Genomic DNA, 15,603 nt, shown 5'->3' with positions numbered 1-15,603 from the left:
GTTACAAAGACCAAACTGATTTTTTTTTCTTTTTTTTTTTTTTTTTTAAACAAAGCAAATACTGGAGAAAATCTTCAATTTCATAGTAAATGAGACTTACAGAGTGTCAATGGAACTTTGTCCATTTCTAAAACCGTGCGTCACTAAATACGCATCTTAAAATTGAAATTTTAAGATATTTAAGATCATTTTATTGCTGTAATATTTTGCTTTTAGTCACAGCAACAGAAGAAACCGACAGATTCTTCTCAGAAAAGACCACAGGTTTATTGAGGAAAAAGCGCATTGACTGAGGGTTAAAGTCTGACGCCTACAATCATTAAGAGTGTCTGCTCAAAATTCAAATGTTAGCTTTTTAGAAAAATAAACTTATTCCATTTTTAAATTATCCTCGTCCTATTGCTCTGTTTTCTCCTCATATTGACATTCAATGGCTCCACTAATATCTACAAAAGTAGCAACATTCAAGCTCGCTCCACTTTTACGCACGGTTATTTCTTCACGTTTATATTCATTCATTTGTGCGTCGTTCAGAAATTTACAGGCAGTTTTATGTTCTGATGTATAATAATTTCCATCAGTTCCCCAGTTTTTCTTCCTAATTCTTCCCATGGCGGATAATAGTATAGTCCGTCAACACACACGAATTCAAAAGGCAAAACGTTGTTTTAAAAGAATAATGTTGCGCAGGGTTTTAAAATACTTGCAGCTCTATTTTCTAGTTACACGGTGAAATATGTCAGCAACACTTTCTCCAGAAATCTATTCTAAATTATAGATGAATATTGCTGAGACAAACGTCTTGAGGCCATAAACTGGCATATAGGAAAACGCAGATAACTGGATCAAAGGTGTACTTTCCATAGAAGCTCAAGTTAATTAACAAATACAATAGACTGAATCTTTTGAAATGCAGAGATTTCTTCCATTTGATTTGGTCAACAAGTCACAGTGCACATTCCCTCGCTCTCTACTCTGAGGCCACCGTGGAGCTTGTTTTGGAGAGGCTGCAACCTGACTCTAATGTGCTGTGAATGAGAGACCTGAGCTCGGATTAAGACCGTCGCGGCTGGGCTGGCCTCACAGCCCAATGGTGCACATAGGGACCCAAGGGGGCTCCTGATGGCACATGTGAAACACAACCTTAAAATATCACACACACTAAGACGGTGCAAGTACCAACTAACACCCCGTGAGTGTATCAAAACAGGAAAAACCTTGCAGTCTCTGTGCTATCCGCTGTTACGCTTGCAGGCCATTTTATTTGGATAAATTGCAGGGACACAAGCAACTCCAGTGTCTGTGCGACCACACGCTCCGCCTCTCGGTCAATCCAGACAAATTCTACGAGTTGTGCTGAAGCTTTTAAGCTGTAATTGAGCACAGGATGACCAGGAAAACCAAAGCCAGCTCTGCACAGACCTGCGTTTTTATAGCTGCTATAGTATTCTGCAGTGCTTTTTTTCCTCCCCGGCCAGACAGACACCACAAAACTGCCCAAGCGTGATAGGAAGTCGCCACCTACACAGACTCAAAGTCAGCAGCTGAGGATTTTCAACAACATAGAAACATAACACACCACTAAGGTAAGATTTCTGTTTACAATTAATAAGCCTATTTCTATGCATTTGACCAAAAATCATTCTTTTTTTTATTTTTTACATTTGTCCTAAAAATAGAAACAAACCTTAAAAATCTAAAGGTTATTTTAGGTCAAATATGTTTTGTATTAAAGGAAGTCATTCTGCTGATCCTCTGACTGTGCTTCTTGTGCGGTTTTTCTTCACCAAAACTGCAGCCTGGCGCTGCGTAAAAGCCCTCAAAGCCAAAGCTTTGTCTGTACGGTCGACTTCAAGTTCGGGGGAGGGAGCGAGTCCTTCACAGAGAGCAAAGAGCCCACTGTGCCCCGGATGGAGTTCCTTTAATTGCTGTTGCATTTACGCAGGCTTTAGGTTACAAGATTGGTCGATATTGTGAGTGTGTGAGTGTAGGCTGCAGGAAAAGTCATGTGAACTCCATTTTCGCATTAATAGTGTATCATAAGAGATGCAGGCCATCAGTACCCTATTGTGGGTTAGGATTTAACTCTGAACAGTAAACCACTGACACTAACGACGCATTCATGATGATACGTTGGAGAATTGTCATTAAAACCTCAAAGTCATCATTCACTTCATATTTTCAGGTTTTGGCACCGACATAGACAAAGCAGTGTATTTACACTGACCCATTAAAGCCTTCATGTTTTCGTACCTTAACGCACACACACACACAGGCCTACACACGAATGTATAGACAAACACATTAACGTTTCTGGATTAAATTAAAGGTTGAATCAAACAATTGTATAAACTCAGTGATATGAACACAATATATTTCACTTTAAATGAAGAGGAAGTGCTAATCTAAAGCGATAGAAGTCCAGCGGTTGTGTCAGGAAGAGAATGCGACATACAGATTGCCCAATCCTTCTGCCATAAAACCTTGTTAGACAACAAGCAAACAATCAAGCCTGGGGGGGATCTGAAAATACAGTTTAACGCCACGTCAGGTAGGCCTATAGGCTGTAAAGGAGGCTCAATAGGCGCATTCAGTGTCTTGCAAAGAAACCTCCTGTAGTTTAAGTCTTCAAGTGGAATAAAAAAAGCCAAGAGTTTTAGTAGCCTACAGGCTGTTTTGTTTTCCTTTTATGGTATAAGAAAAAAGCAGCCACCACACCTGCGCCTGAAAGCATCAAAATGAGAACACTGAGTGTGTAATATACTGTAGTGTGCTAAAAAAGGAGGCCGAAAAGATATTATAAGAAGACGGTGCCAACTGTGTGCGCATGTTCTTATACATGCATTCAAAGGTCACAAAATACAACTTCACCAGAGTGGAGCTGTAATGCGCACACAGTGGTCCCATAACCACAACAAAAGGCTAAGCTAATGAATGAATGTATAATTATAACCCAAATCGATTCAGTTAAAATATAAATGTGCCTGTTTAGTTGTGGTTTTATTTCCAATAGCACACTTTTAGATTATGAGATGTTTTTTTTTTTTTTTTTTAAATGGTTTTGAACTTGAATGATAGGCTAAATGGTCTTGGCTCAGCAGTTACTATATTGCTGGCTACACTAATACGAGCCTGGAGTTGCTTGAGGATTATAAAACCATCAGAGTGAAACATGAAACAATCACAGCTTGCGCTTTAGTTGAATAGGAAGTGAACGAGCAAGAATAATCTGAGTAAATTTGAACCTGATTCAGCGAACAACTGTTGATTTATCCACAGGTGACAGAAATGTGGGCCGACAGCGATGGCGACGACAGAGGGGCCCAGGCGGACCACACAAGGGCCATGCAGGGAAACTGATCAACTCCACGGTCAACGGGAGCAGCCACCGACAAAACCAGTGGAGACTCACAATGCCTGCAGAGGGGTATCCTGGGAAACAAGGCGCCAGGAGCAGCGGACCTGGACAAAAAAAAAAAAAAAAAAGACTTCAGTGGGAGAAGAATAAAATCTTAAAAAGGAAAACAAGAAAAAAGCAAAAGGAGCGACATAGAGATATAGATTCAAGTGTATTGAAGGGATTTCAATTTTATTTGAAAAATGAACTTACACTATATAAACTAGGCTATTGTGTCAGAAAGCCGCCGTGTCTTACGTGAACAAAAACATTAGAAATTGAATTTCCACTTAAATCCCAGTCCGCGGATTGCGTGCGCATGCTCAAAATAAAATCTAATTTCAAATACTTCAAAAAAAGGAAAGGATTGGGACTGAGCCTGGTTCATAGTAAATCTATTTAAAGGGTGTTTTTCTTCATTGGATGCGTCGATTAAGAAAAGTCTAAATACTGTTATATCTTTGGTTGTTTTCCATTATCTCATGTTGCATTCGGCTTCAGATTCATCTGCCGCAACAGAATAACCTACAAAAGGATGTTTAACAGTAGGCTGCATGTTAACAAGACGTTTGGAAAATGTTCAAGTCAAACCTCCGCAACGCTTGCAAACTATTTTGATAGGAAAGTTTGAAATTTAGACCAGATTGTGTTTTCTCATCTCCCGAGACATTTCCCTTTGTGTTTTTCAGATGTGAAAATTTCGATTAACAGCATTTAGACCAGGTCCATTCGGACTCATGATAAACAAACTTCTTCAGTCAACTACATGTCTCGCTCTTGCCGTCCATACACTGCAGGAACACCATAGTATTTCATAACAAATTGTGCCTCGCATTTGCTTCATCCAAGATCAAACAATGAGGGAATCGCAGATCTGAACCGTTCCAGATTCAGACACAGCACGGCCACCAAATCATCCAAGCCTGAAATTATCATTGACATTGGCCTTTAAATAAGTTTATTTTGAATTAGAAATAGTAGCCTAACCCTGCCATATCAGACTGATATGAAGAATCTGCAGGGGTTTGTAAAGATGCATTTTCAAAGATACACACAGTTCCATATAGGGTTCCATGTTGTTTAAAAAAAAAAAAAAAATTTCTTTAAGGAATTCATTTTTTTAAAGCATGCTTTACAGTGTTGGCCAAGTGCAACCGATTTAACATTTTTTTACTGCACAAACTGGCCTGATTATATGACAAGTTCATTATTCCGGTTTAGTCTTTGAATTTAACGTGAAATAGCAAGGCTGATTTTGTGATAAGAGAATTAATGTAAAACAAAAACAAAACAAAGGCCGCGCATCCGACTCACGCATAGCCAACTCGCCCTGTGTCTTTCTTTTAACACAGTCTATGTATCCCACCCTTCATAAATGAACACAATAAATTATGTGGGATTTATATTTGAAAGCAAATGAGATGATCTACGGGGGTATCGGGGCAGGAAAATCAGGGCAGGACTTTGGGGGAATAAGGCGCCGGCTGGGACATGGAGGCGGCTTTCACATAATCTCGGTCAAGTGCTTCTATTTGACCGCTGTCACGGTCCTGGATAAGCTTATGTCTGCTCCGGTCTTTGTGCTGTATTACGAGATTAACTTCCCAACCAAACTCATGTTTTTCAGGCTTGACCAGAGCTATATTGTTGAGTGAGTGAAGGTTGCAGGCCTCGCCTCCATTACGCACGGAGACAGCGAAGGTCAATGCCTAGTGCTGCTCCTGTCTGTGTGCAACCACGTCTGACAGTCTGGGGAGAGACACGCAAGACCAGGCGAGGCTGTGTATTAGACATGTGTTCTGTTTGACCCCCTTCACTGATCCGAAAGCCGCCCATGGTATCAGTTTATTCAGTAAGATGGCATTTCCGTCTCTCTCGGTTATATAGCTTACGGACCCTCTGAGGACATAAAACTGATGCAAAATCGTCGAGTCCTTTTAATTAATTCGACGAAAAGAAACCACCCGACCTGATTTTTCTTTAAAATAGGGCCGGCTATAGTCAATGTTGGTGTAAATGGGACTGAATAGTAAAATGGCACAGACAAAAATATTTTGTTTTGAAAACTTCTATAAGAGACAAGTGTTTCCTTCTTACTACACTTTATTCACCTAGTGGTGACTAACGTAGGCTAAATTAATTATAATGAAACTACAGATATGGCTTTTTGCTTTCAACAAATAGGTTAATTCATAATTTTTTAAGCGCTAAAATCAACTGTAATTCACTGTTTGTCCTTAGTGTGGCAGCAGAACTCAATTCTTGAGCAGCGATCCAGTCCAGCCTCCTGTGTTTTCCTGCCACGGTCGCTGGGCTGTCCCATCAAAGATGGCTCATGATAGGGGAGAGGGATAGGCGGAGCACTGCGCTCTGAGCTTTGGACTGTCACGTTACGCCTCGGACTGGAGGCGGGACTTGCAGGCTTGTTTTGGTCCTCAGCAAACCAATGAGACGGCGCTGTGCTCTCTGAAAGCCAACCAGCTGCCGCTCACTCACGTCACTGCGGTGAACTTCCGCTGTAAAGCTTCCACTCTTCCGCTCTTCTGGACTCCAGGATGCGTTGGGCAGTGACACATCTCACTCTTCTCCCATCTCTGCGCTTATTGTATAACACGTGCGCGCTCCGCTGTGCCTACGTCAGAGGGCCATGCCGTGCCCGCGCACATAGGTTGCCGTCTCACATTTCTCTGAATCAAGCGACCGGCCAAGTGCGCGTCATAAGCACAACGTATCCGACTACTCAGTGTTTAGAAATAGCTACTCCACAATCAAGCCTGCAGCTGACTGTAACTGAACCTGTTGTAAATGCAACTCTCCATTAGAGTCAATACTAAAAAATAAGCTTTGAATTTTTTTTAATTTAAAAAAAAAAAATATATATATATATATATATATATATATATATATATATATATATATATATATATATATATATATATATATATATATATATATATATATATATTCACCCATCATATTAAGATAGGCTATTAGACTTTAATGTACAAATCCAATGAAATAAATCACTGTAGTTGGAATATGATGAACTATGTATGACAACTGAGAACCACAATAGCATTAGTTCATAATAACATTTATAATAATAATAATAATAATAATAATAATAATAATAATAATAATAACAATTTAGCGCTCAGGTTCCGAATCAGGATTTATAGAGAGTAAACATTTGTTTGAGCGTTATCCTTTCATAATAAAATATAAAAACACTTCAGCTGCCACCGTGTTAGTTAAAGATAAATTTCAGGTTCAACTATATGAAAAGGGCGAGGGCCGGAGAGGGAAAGGGTAGCCACAAAGGACGCGTCTGGGGCCCAATGGCAAAGGCAAGGTGACAGCGATAACACCATGTGTGTTAAATATTGAGAATAGGTCCAACAAATTCCACATGTTATTTCCCAAATTTTTTTTAGACCTATTGAGTCGAAAAAGCGCGAAAAATCAATCATATTTCAGTGACTAGAGCCATTCACGTCTACTTAACCTATAGGCTAAGTCTGTGCGCTTCAAATTACTGGGAGAGTAATGTCCCCTATAAGCCTATGTGCTTGAAATTAATGGGACAAGACATAAAATGCATAAAGCTGGCACATTTAACAAAACCAGGCTAAAACCGTTATATTAGCCTAACAGCTGGGAAAGCCAGCTACAGGAGCTGGGGCTCTGAATAAGGACGGATTTGGTTTCATGTCTGACATTTGACTGCCAGTAAGACTGAATCATTTTCATTAAATGCAGCCAAACCGAGCATGCTGGGATGATGGGCTTTTGGCTGCAGCTGCGTTACAGCTGCACATAGTCACTCAAAAATAAAACCTTTCAAAAACAACAAGTAAACATTCACACTCTGCCACCACGTAATTATCGACACCGAACGGTGCGTTATTGGAGCAAATAATTTTCTCATACAAAGCATCACATTTCAACAAGACGGAACTCGCAGCGATACTTGGAATAAACTCTCATTAAAACTGCAATTCCTCTTGAATTAATAAACTATTGATTTCCAATACTTGTTTTTAAACTATGACACATTACCATGCCAAACACGTCTGTGAAGCCACCTGAGGAAGCTTGAATTAAAGCTGAGAGTCATTTTCGGCTGTTTATAGGTTTTGCTTGTTCATTCTTCTTAATTTTCAGGGAAAGCGAGCAGAAATGGTAAAAACTATGATCAAAGAGATGAAGAGATTCCTACTGGGATTCTGAAATTTGAGATTATATATTATACACACACATAAAAAAAAAAAATTAAACAAAACACACAAAACGCAATGATAGCCTACTCGACCCCCTGCCCAATTTAATACCAATCAACCTGCATGTATAAATGTATTAATATAATCATTCTAATATATCAAAGTTTTACGCGTTACTCTGTGGCATCCCGGCAAACGCAACATATTGTGGCAAATATTAGAGCAATTTACTGAAAGGGTGAGAGGAATTAAAACGTATCCTAGGACTGTAGCCTATGGATTCACATTTAACATGCAATTATGGATCAGACAAAATAAACGCGCTAAGAAATACATTTGGAGAGAAAAACAAACATTCATGTCAGTGACCTTCAAGAGAAAATGTCCTTGTGATCATTGTAATATTCACGCGATTGTTTTTAAATTGTACAGTTGCACTAAAAGTGAATTTAAATAAATTGAATTTTGTGGTGTTTTATATCTTCATTATTAAAATGATTGAAATTATTAATTTTTGCATCTGCGTTTGTTTATTGCGGCTGTCGTATTTTATTATTTTGTAATTATTATCATCATCATCATTATTTATATCATTTAAACTCTGAGTATGTTCATTTCAGTATATCACAAAGTCGTCGCTAGATGGCGATGTCAGCCTATATTTCAGCACAGACCAGCCTTAACTTGCTTGCTTCCTCTGGTCCCAGAGCCACACAAGGGTATACTCCACATTTTCAAATATTTAAATTTCAAATGAAAATCTGTAGACCTATATAGAAGGCTTCTCCTGGGTAAGGAAAACTACTACAAACCCAGTAAGAGCCACTACAAGACACCTTCTCTAGTTAAACCTAGTTTGTCAAATGTAGAGAGTCGAGTGTGGCCTTACAGAGGACTTCAGATTCATGTGAAGCAACAATGGAGGGGGTCATTTCTTTGTTGAAACCGAGCTACGATCAAACGGGTCCATTTTCAACATAATTCAACCAAGTCCATATTTTATTTGAACGGACTTTAAAACACCGACATACTGGACTCACACACAAATAACCTGGATATCATGCCGGAATTTACTTTATATACAACCACATGAATACGCACACATTATAAAAGTTATGATTGATATGAACACATATCCCGGACGATTATCTAAGCATTATAATAAGAATTGCACCACGGATGGATAATGAATGAGAGAGCACGGATTCATATGATAAGACTAAACTTCATACAAGGTAAGCATGTGAGTAGGTTTTAAAAAGGAAGGCAGGAGAGATTAATATTTAACATTCCCAAGGTCCAAATCCGTTTCACCGTCACTTCCTGTGAATCTTCGCCTTTATCTCTGTTGTTAAACCTGCAGATAAAGGCGTAGCTCGGTGGCGCACACATTTCTGAACTGGGGTCAGTTTTCCTGCGTTGAGAGTGAACATGCCAGACAAAAAAAAAAAAAAAGAGAAGAAGTCACACATACTGCAGCTAGATATATTTTCCCCCTTCCTTTCCACTTGACTCCTTAAACATTATTTAACAATAAGTGGCAGGAAATGGAGGCTCCAGCATTCAGGGGCCTGCGAATTTTTGTTCCAGAAGCTCCGGGAAATCATTTGGCAACATACAAATAAATCATGTTCAGTTTCGTTGTTCCAATCCATGAGTCCTAGTGTGTGTGTGTGTGTGTGTGTGTGTGTGTGTGTGTGTGTGTGTGTAGTAGTTTATCTCCAACAGATATTGTCCGTAAAAAAAAAAAAAAAAAAAAAAAACTAGCTGATGGTTTTCAATTTGTTGACAATTTTCTTCTCCTTTACGCGTCTGTTTTGAAACCATATCGTGACCTGCCTCTCGGACAGGTTGGTCTGGGCAGATATCCTCCTCCTTTTGTCCTTCGTGATAAATTTATTGGCGGCGTACTCGCGCTCGAGTTCCTTCAGTTGCACCTTGGTGTATGGCACGCGTTTCTTTCTTCCACGTCGGTAAGAGCCGGAGTCTCCACCGGAGTGAGCCACTGCGTCTGAGGCACAAATAAGAGACAAAAGGAGCTGTCAGAGGCTGCTTCTCAACAAGTGGCTGTGCCTCACAGTCACTCTCAAAATTAGACTTATCTCCGAGAAACAAAATTATGTTCATAACTGAGCCATATATTTCCACTTGATTTCAAATAAACGAAAATATTTCAGGGTTTGCTGTGTAGAATAAAGTGTTAAATCTCTAAAACAAGAGAAAACTTGCTGACTATTGTGTGATAAAGAAAGCTGATAATATTTACCAGGAAATATATTCTAATATTTTCTTGTAACATAAGGACTAGGGTAGTGTTTTTTTCACTTTTGTTAAGTAAACTAGATATTTTCAGGCTGACTATGTAGCCTACATTATTTCACTTATTTTGTTGTAGCCACAAAATCATACTGTTGTGCTGTTTGTTTTGTAGGTTGACACACTAACTGACATTTCATTCAGCCTCATTCTGAACAATGTGTCTCCTGTTTGCTGTGTAGTAACACACTAGCACGTCAAACATCTCTGTCCTGTAAAGGCTGGACTCTTGAGGGATGTATCCTACCTGGTATGGAGGACTTCCACATGTGTCCAGGCTGGGGCTGCTCCTTGGCGCAGTAAACCTGACTGTTCCAGCCGTTGGCGGCGAGAGTCCACGGTTGGTAGCTCTCCATAGGCAGAAGGGAGTCATGTCTGGCTTCTGAAGGCGCACTGATAGTTGGCACCACAGGGACGTCCAGGTAACTGGGAACAGGTTGGTATGGGCCTGAAGGGTAGGTCGGATAAAAAGCGAATTCCTTTGGCCGAGAGGTGAAGTCTTCGCCCGAGGCGGACGTGTCCATGTATTTCTCTCCATACGCGGAGGGGGGCTGCGCTCCGCACGATTTTATGCTGCTGTGATGCGACATTCTGCACGGGTAATAACTGCTACCGAAGTACCCATATGGCAGGGACGCGCTGGATGAATTTTGAGCTGCAGAGCAAGGGCTGCACTGTTTGACTGGCTCGCCCATACCGGAGGTGGGCACATCGCTGGAGGAGTAAGCCGTGCTAGGTGCCAGGGTCGCGGGGTGCGCCATCAGATTCCTGCACTGGTTCGCAGCAAAGTTGCCACCAGCAAAACCCTCCATGTTCTTGCTCACTTCATCGGAACCTCCGCCGTTGTCGTAGAGGAACATCACCGACGGGTCGACCCAGCGAGGACGGAGCAGCAGTGACGTTGTCATAGCACGGCATCCAACATTGAAGCTTCTGGCTCTTTTTTAAAAAGCCCAGAGACTGAAAAAAGGAGATACTGGTTCCCAGAGAGTAAAGCCACTCTGACGCGCACAAGAGCGCCGAGGTTGCGCCGTCATTGGCCCAGATGTTGTCACGTGATGAGCCTATGCAAAGGGGACGGTAAACATCACCCAGTACAGATAATTAAATGGAGAAAAATGCGGCGAAGTAAGGTGACCGTACCTATCAAGGGATTTAGATTTTGTCGCGTCTGCTTCATTTCAGATGGATATTGTGCCTTGATTTTTAAAAAGTAAGATCCACATGAGTAGAGGGATTTCTTTTTTTTTTTTTTATTCATAAAAAAGCTTACATTTTTCAAAATCGCAAAAGCTTACAAATATGATCCTATTTGCTTTACATGGCTACTTTGCATATATGAAGCTTAAAAGATAATTGATTATTCAATAATGGTCGAAAATTTCTAAAGACAGATATGATTCATTATGCACTGATATGCAGCCTTTGGCCTTAACGGACGCACACTGACCAGCCTTTGTCTGCGTCGCAGTGGAACTGGGCATCATTTTACAGCCATTTATCAAAGTAGATTCCCATTTCTAAAAATAAAATATATAGGCTATTGTTCACGTATATTATATTTCAATATTGCACATGATCTACAAGAAATTAAACACACTTCTGCTGCGCGCTGGTGCATAGGCCTAGATACACTGTATAGCATGTTATACTTGTCCGTCTGTATTCTGCACAAACAGCGCATTCAATAGGCTATGGGGTGAAGAAGTAGTTAGAGAGGCCATGTATTCCTGGTAACTCAGCTTATGCATGCGAATATTTCTGGACAACACGTTCATTAAAAGGGTCTCCTCAAAATATCTCTTCACCAGTTGCTGGTAAAAACGAAGGAAAATCGGACGTAACGTCGTGTTTAAAAGTGAATACTGCAGGCGCTCGACTTCCGACATGTTTACAATATGCAAAGACAGAAAGCAGCTCCCCACACTTGGCAGTGCGTGCGGGTTTTTACATAGGAGGTAGACGCGGCTGGAGGCCAAGGTCAAGTTGAAAGTTGCTGTCTAGCCATCCAGCCTGTCGGGCTATTCAGGCTTTAAAGGAACCGTCTGAGCTCTTGAAAAGAGCGGAAGAGGGGTGAGAATTCCTGTCCCAATGAAAGCTATTGGAGGACATTAACTTTTACTATCATTTTGTTTTCTCCACCGTTCAGTCTCAGGAGCTAGTCTGTACCCGCTTCACTTGGGTGAAGCCTTATATAAAAGGAATGTTGGTGTTTTTTTTTTTTATTTGCAAATCTTTTGGGGGGTGTTTTTGACAGATATGTGTGAAAATGATGTTGATCTCTGAAAAGAGGGGACGTGATAGACGTGTCGTGTGTGGGTGTCCGGTCTGCTGCTTTGTGTTTACGACCAGTGGCTCCTTCTTTATTCTGTGTTGGAGGAAATGGACCTGGTGGAGCTTTCACTAGATTTGTTACCAGAGTTCAAAATCCAACATGAGCTCTGGCCTGACTGTGTGTATTTGTGCTGGTATGTTATCTGCAATAAAAGAATAAAAATCAGCCAAACAGAAGCTGCCACTCATGTGCGTAAAACGCGGATGCAGACGTTTAATTTCCAAACCTATACACGTATAATATTCATATCAAGTAAAAGGCGTATTTGGATATCAGAAACTAAACTTCCACGGTGAAAATCTCAGCGTAAAGTTAACTTAAATAACTTGTCAAATCATTTTAGATTACACCGATAGCCCATCTATTTCAAACATATAAATATAAATAGGCTCTTCAGTTTTATAATAGTATCAAACATTTAGGTTTTGTGTTTTAGGCCAAAAGGCATTGAAAAAGGAGAATACTGTAGATCTTTAGATAAAAGAAATAAAATAATAAAGTACCGCACAGAGCAAACAAAGATGGAATTTTACTTTTCAAGAAGCAACAATGAAAGTGTATGTGGCAACAAAAGTCTATGGGGGAGGTGCATCATTTCTGGCGAATAAAATGGACCTATCTGGGACTGCATTGTTTCTGACTGTTATTGAAAGTCATTTTATTGAAGGAATGTGTCGCCTTTGATTCAGAGAGGAGAAAAAAATAAGTATTTTAATCATATTGAAACTGCCCATTTAAGAATAATGTTTTTTAGGTAACACCGATTAAACAGCGGCCTATACTGCTTATTATTGTTACATACTGGAACAAGTGAATGATGATCACGCGAAGACAGGATTAGAAAACAAAGTGGGCGATTGTTCGTCGTTTTGGGTTCAGGATGAGAAATATGTTCCTTTCTGCATTTGAATTACGTGGCCTTACTCGTTCAAAATGTCTATGTATTTAAAGCATTAAAATATTTTACAGGAGCATCCCCTAGTTTGCACGCAGTCAAATCAAGGGGGATTATATTCTATGCAATATTCTTGATAAAATTAGACCAAGTTTCTGTTATCACAGCTTCAAGTGGCGGAATCTCAGTTAAAATGCAAAAGGACTCATTACAGATTGGCAATGCAAAGACGTCTTGGTTTGACTATCATATAGAGAGGTTAAGTAATTTAATCATTGGGTAACAACATGCAGCAACAACCGTGAGTCATGGAGGAACAGTACAAGGCCTAGCCTGTTGCGCACTGCCCTGTGGCGTTTTCTTCAGTGTGGACATATCAAGCTTTGAAATAGGCCTAAATATAGTTATGTTAATCAATAACCAGCCCACGTGTTGCAGCTGTCATTTTATGTCAAATTTTACATCTATCCGTCCAATAACCATCATATCAGCACCTCTTTTTTTAATATGCTGCAGCGAGGTGTTTCTAATGTGCATCATTTATGTCTTTGTCTAAGTTTTGCAGTCACAACAACCCTGCGTCCTCGACAAGGTGGCCGCCGGCGCACACATGTGGTCATTCCAGACATGAGACATCCCAAAGTACAACACACACACACACACACACACACACACACACACACACACACACACACACACACACACACACACACACACACACACACACTACAGGAGGGGCGCACAAATTGTCCCGCCAAATAGACGCACATTCCACCATGGACTTCCTCTTAAACAATGTGTGTGAGAAGAAACTCTCGTTGAAAACGCTCATTCACCAAAACATTGAATTCTTATAAAACCAACTGTGGAAAACGCAGGGAAGATGGCAGTGATTAGACGGGCGTATGATTTAAATACTATTCAAGTAGCCTACGTTCCAATGGAAATCACCAGGTAATCCTGAAATCATTCCTGATTTTCATATGTACCTCCCCTGATCCATCTGACGGATCCTTGGAAGTTCCAGGACTCCACTTTGAGGCTCGGCAGAACGGCCTGGGGGCTTTTCTCTAAGGTCATTATCAAGGTTCAACCCCCCCACCCCACCCCTCTGTTTGTATTGGCATCCAAATTACGCAGTGAGAGAAAGAAAGAAAGCATATTTATTCCGCGGCCTCAGTGCCTGAAGCCTGGGTAAAGTCAGGAAAGGTCTATATAAAGTTATGCTCAGCTATAAATTTCTATCGTTAATAGCATAAAATGTGTTATTAAATGAAGTGCTAAGACGAAGAACATGCAGTCAAATTTCAGTCTTGTTGATGACACGTGTTTAAAGTGTACGGCTGTCAAAAAGTTGTCAAAACATAACAGCCAATATGTTTTTGTGGTCAGAGCAGTGAACCACAGGGCGGTCACACACTTGACTTTTCCATATTTTCTGGATGCTGGCTCGGGGGGTGATCATGAAGGATTGTATTTTTATTTTTTTAATTAAAAGTGAGCCACTTCATTCTGGGACGCACGCTGGAAACCACCTAAAGGTCAACATTTAACTGTAAGGTTTCACTCCCAGTGTGTTCCTGGTCTGTGCTTTTTGACTGACGCGTTTGCTGCAGGTTTTCGGCCTGTTTCAGTTTCTCCGGCAGAAAGTCTTAAATGTTGCGTTAACAGCCTGCTAAAGCCATAGCCTGTAAGCTGCACGTGAAATCATTTACTGCCATACAGGAATCTCAGTAAATATAAAGCTCTGCACTTTGTTTCACTGAAACTTCCGCCGGTACTCACTTCCACATATGCTGCATTTTGGCTTGCAGCTGCTGGGAAGTAGCCTGTTATGGAGCATCCCCTTATGATGAAGCATAGGGGCTACTTTTTAAATGTCATCATTCAGCCAATGGTCTGCCTGCAAGAGACTTTTATATTCATATTAACACTAAAACATCATCTAAGCACCTATTTCTTCTCTGGAGAAAGTGCTTCTATTGGCCAGTTGTCACATTATTATCTTATTATCGTCATCATCAATATTACTGTCATTATTATTATTTTTATCATCATTATTATTGTTTGTTTAGATGATTACCTTTATTGAAAATGTACAAAAGGCTTTTTAAAACAAGGCCAAAATGAAAGAACATGTCTGAGCTTTAGTAGCAGCGGGCTCCTCAAACATAAGCTAGAAATGAACTACATTAAATTTCATCACTTTATGCGTCAAATGGGGCACTGTGCGCGCAGACCTGTTTTACTTCATTTCCTTGTTTTCTTGTTGGGGGGGGGGGGGGGGTGACGCGAATACACTGAACTGATGATGTTTGCATTTTTACAGAGATATTGTAATGAGTTCGATTAGTTGTTTTTTTTTTTTTTTAGCTCTATGAAGGAGACAGTCAAATCAAAACGAAAATAGCCGCAAAAGTTCATTATCAGATGTCCAACA

General features: G+C 40.3%; 2 protein-coding genes across 4 annotated transcripts in view; both read right to left on the bottom strand.

Moving 5' to 3' along the window:
- Positions 1-15,603, bottom strand: part of LOC139634004 (homeobox protein Hox-A10) — a 38,050-nt gene that overhangs the window by 11,429 nt on the left and 11,018 nt on the right. For 2 of the 3 annotated variants that reach the window (XM_071500211.1, XM_071500212.1), the window contains exon 1: positions 3,246-3,387. The exons of the other annotated variant lie outside the window; for it this stretch is intronic. The gene's annotated coding sequence lies outside the window, so the exon portion shown is untranslated. Of the gene's footprint in view, positions 1-3,245; positions 3,388-15,603 lie in introns of those variants that run through there. 3 annotated transcript variants of the gene reach the window in all.
- Positions 8,599-13,756, bottom strand: hoxa13a (homeobox A13a). The gene is made up of 2 exons (XM_071500217.1): positions 10,181-13,756; positions 8,599-9,628 (listed from the first exon to the last, which is right to left on the bottom strand). Exons 1-2 carry the CDS (start codon positions 10,839-10,841, stop codon positions 9,381-9,383), a joined length of 909 nt encoding a protein of 302 aa, XP_071356318.1. The 5' UTR covers positions 10,842-13,756; the 3' UTR covers positions 8,599-9,380.

Source organism: Trachinotus anak, unplaced genomic scaffold, assembly GCF_046630095.1.
Source record: "Trachinotus anak isolate AG129_WGS33_773 ecotype Australia unplaced genomic scaffold, CSIRO_AGI_Tana_v1 ptg000016l, whole genome shotgun sequence".
Lineage (NCBI taxonomy): Eukaryota > Metazoa > Chordata > Actinopteri > Carangiformes > Carangidae > Trachinotus > Trachinotus anak.
Note: the sequence above shows the minus strand (reverse complement) of the source record. Positions and strands in the feature narration are given on the sequence as shown.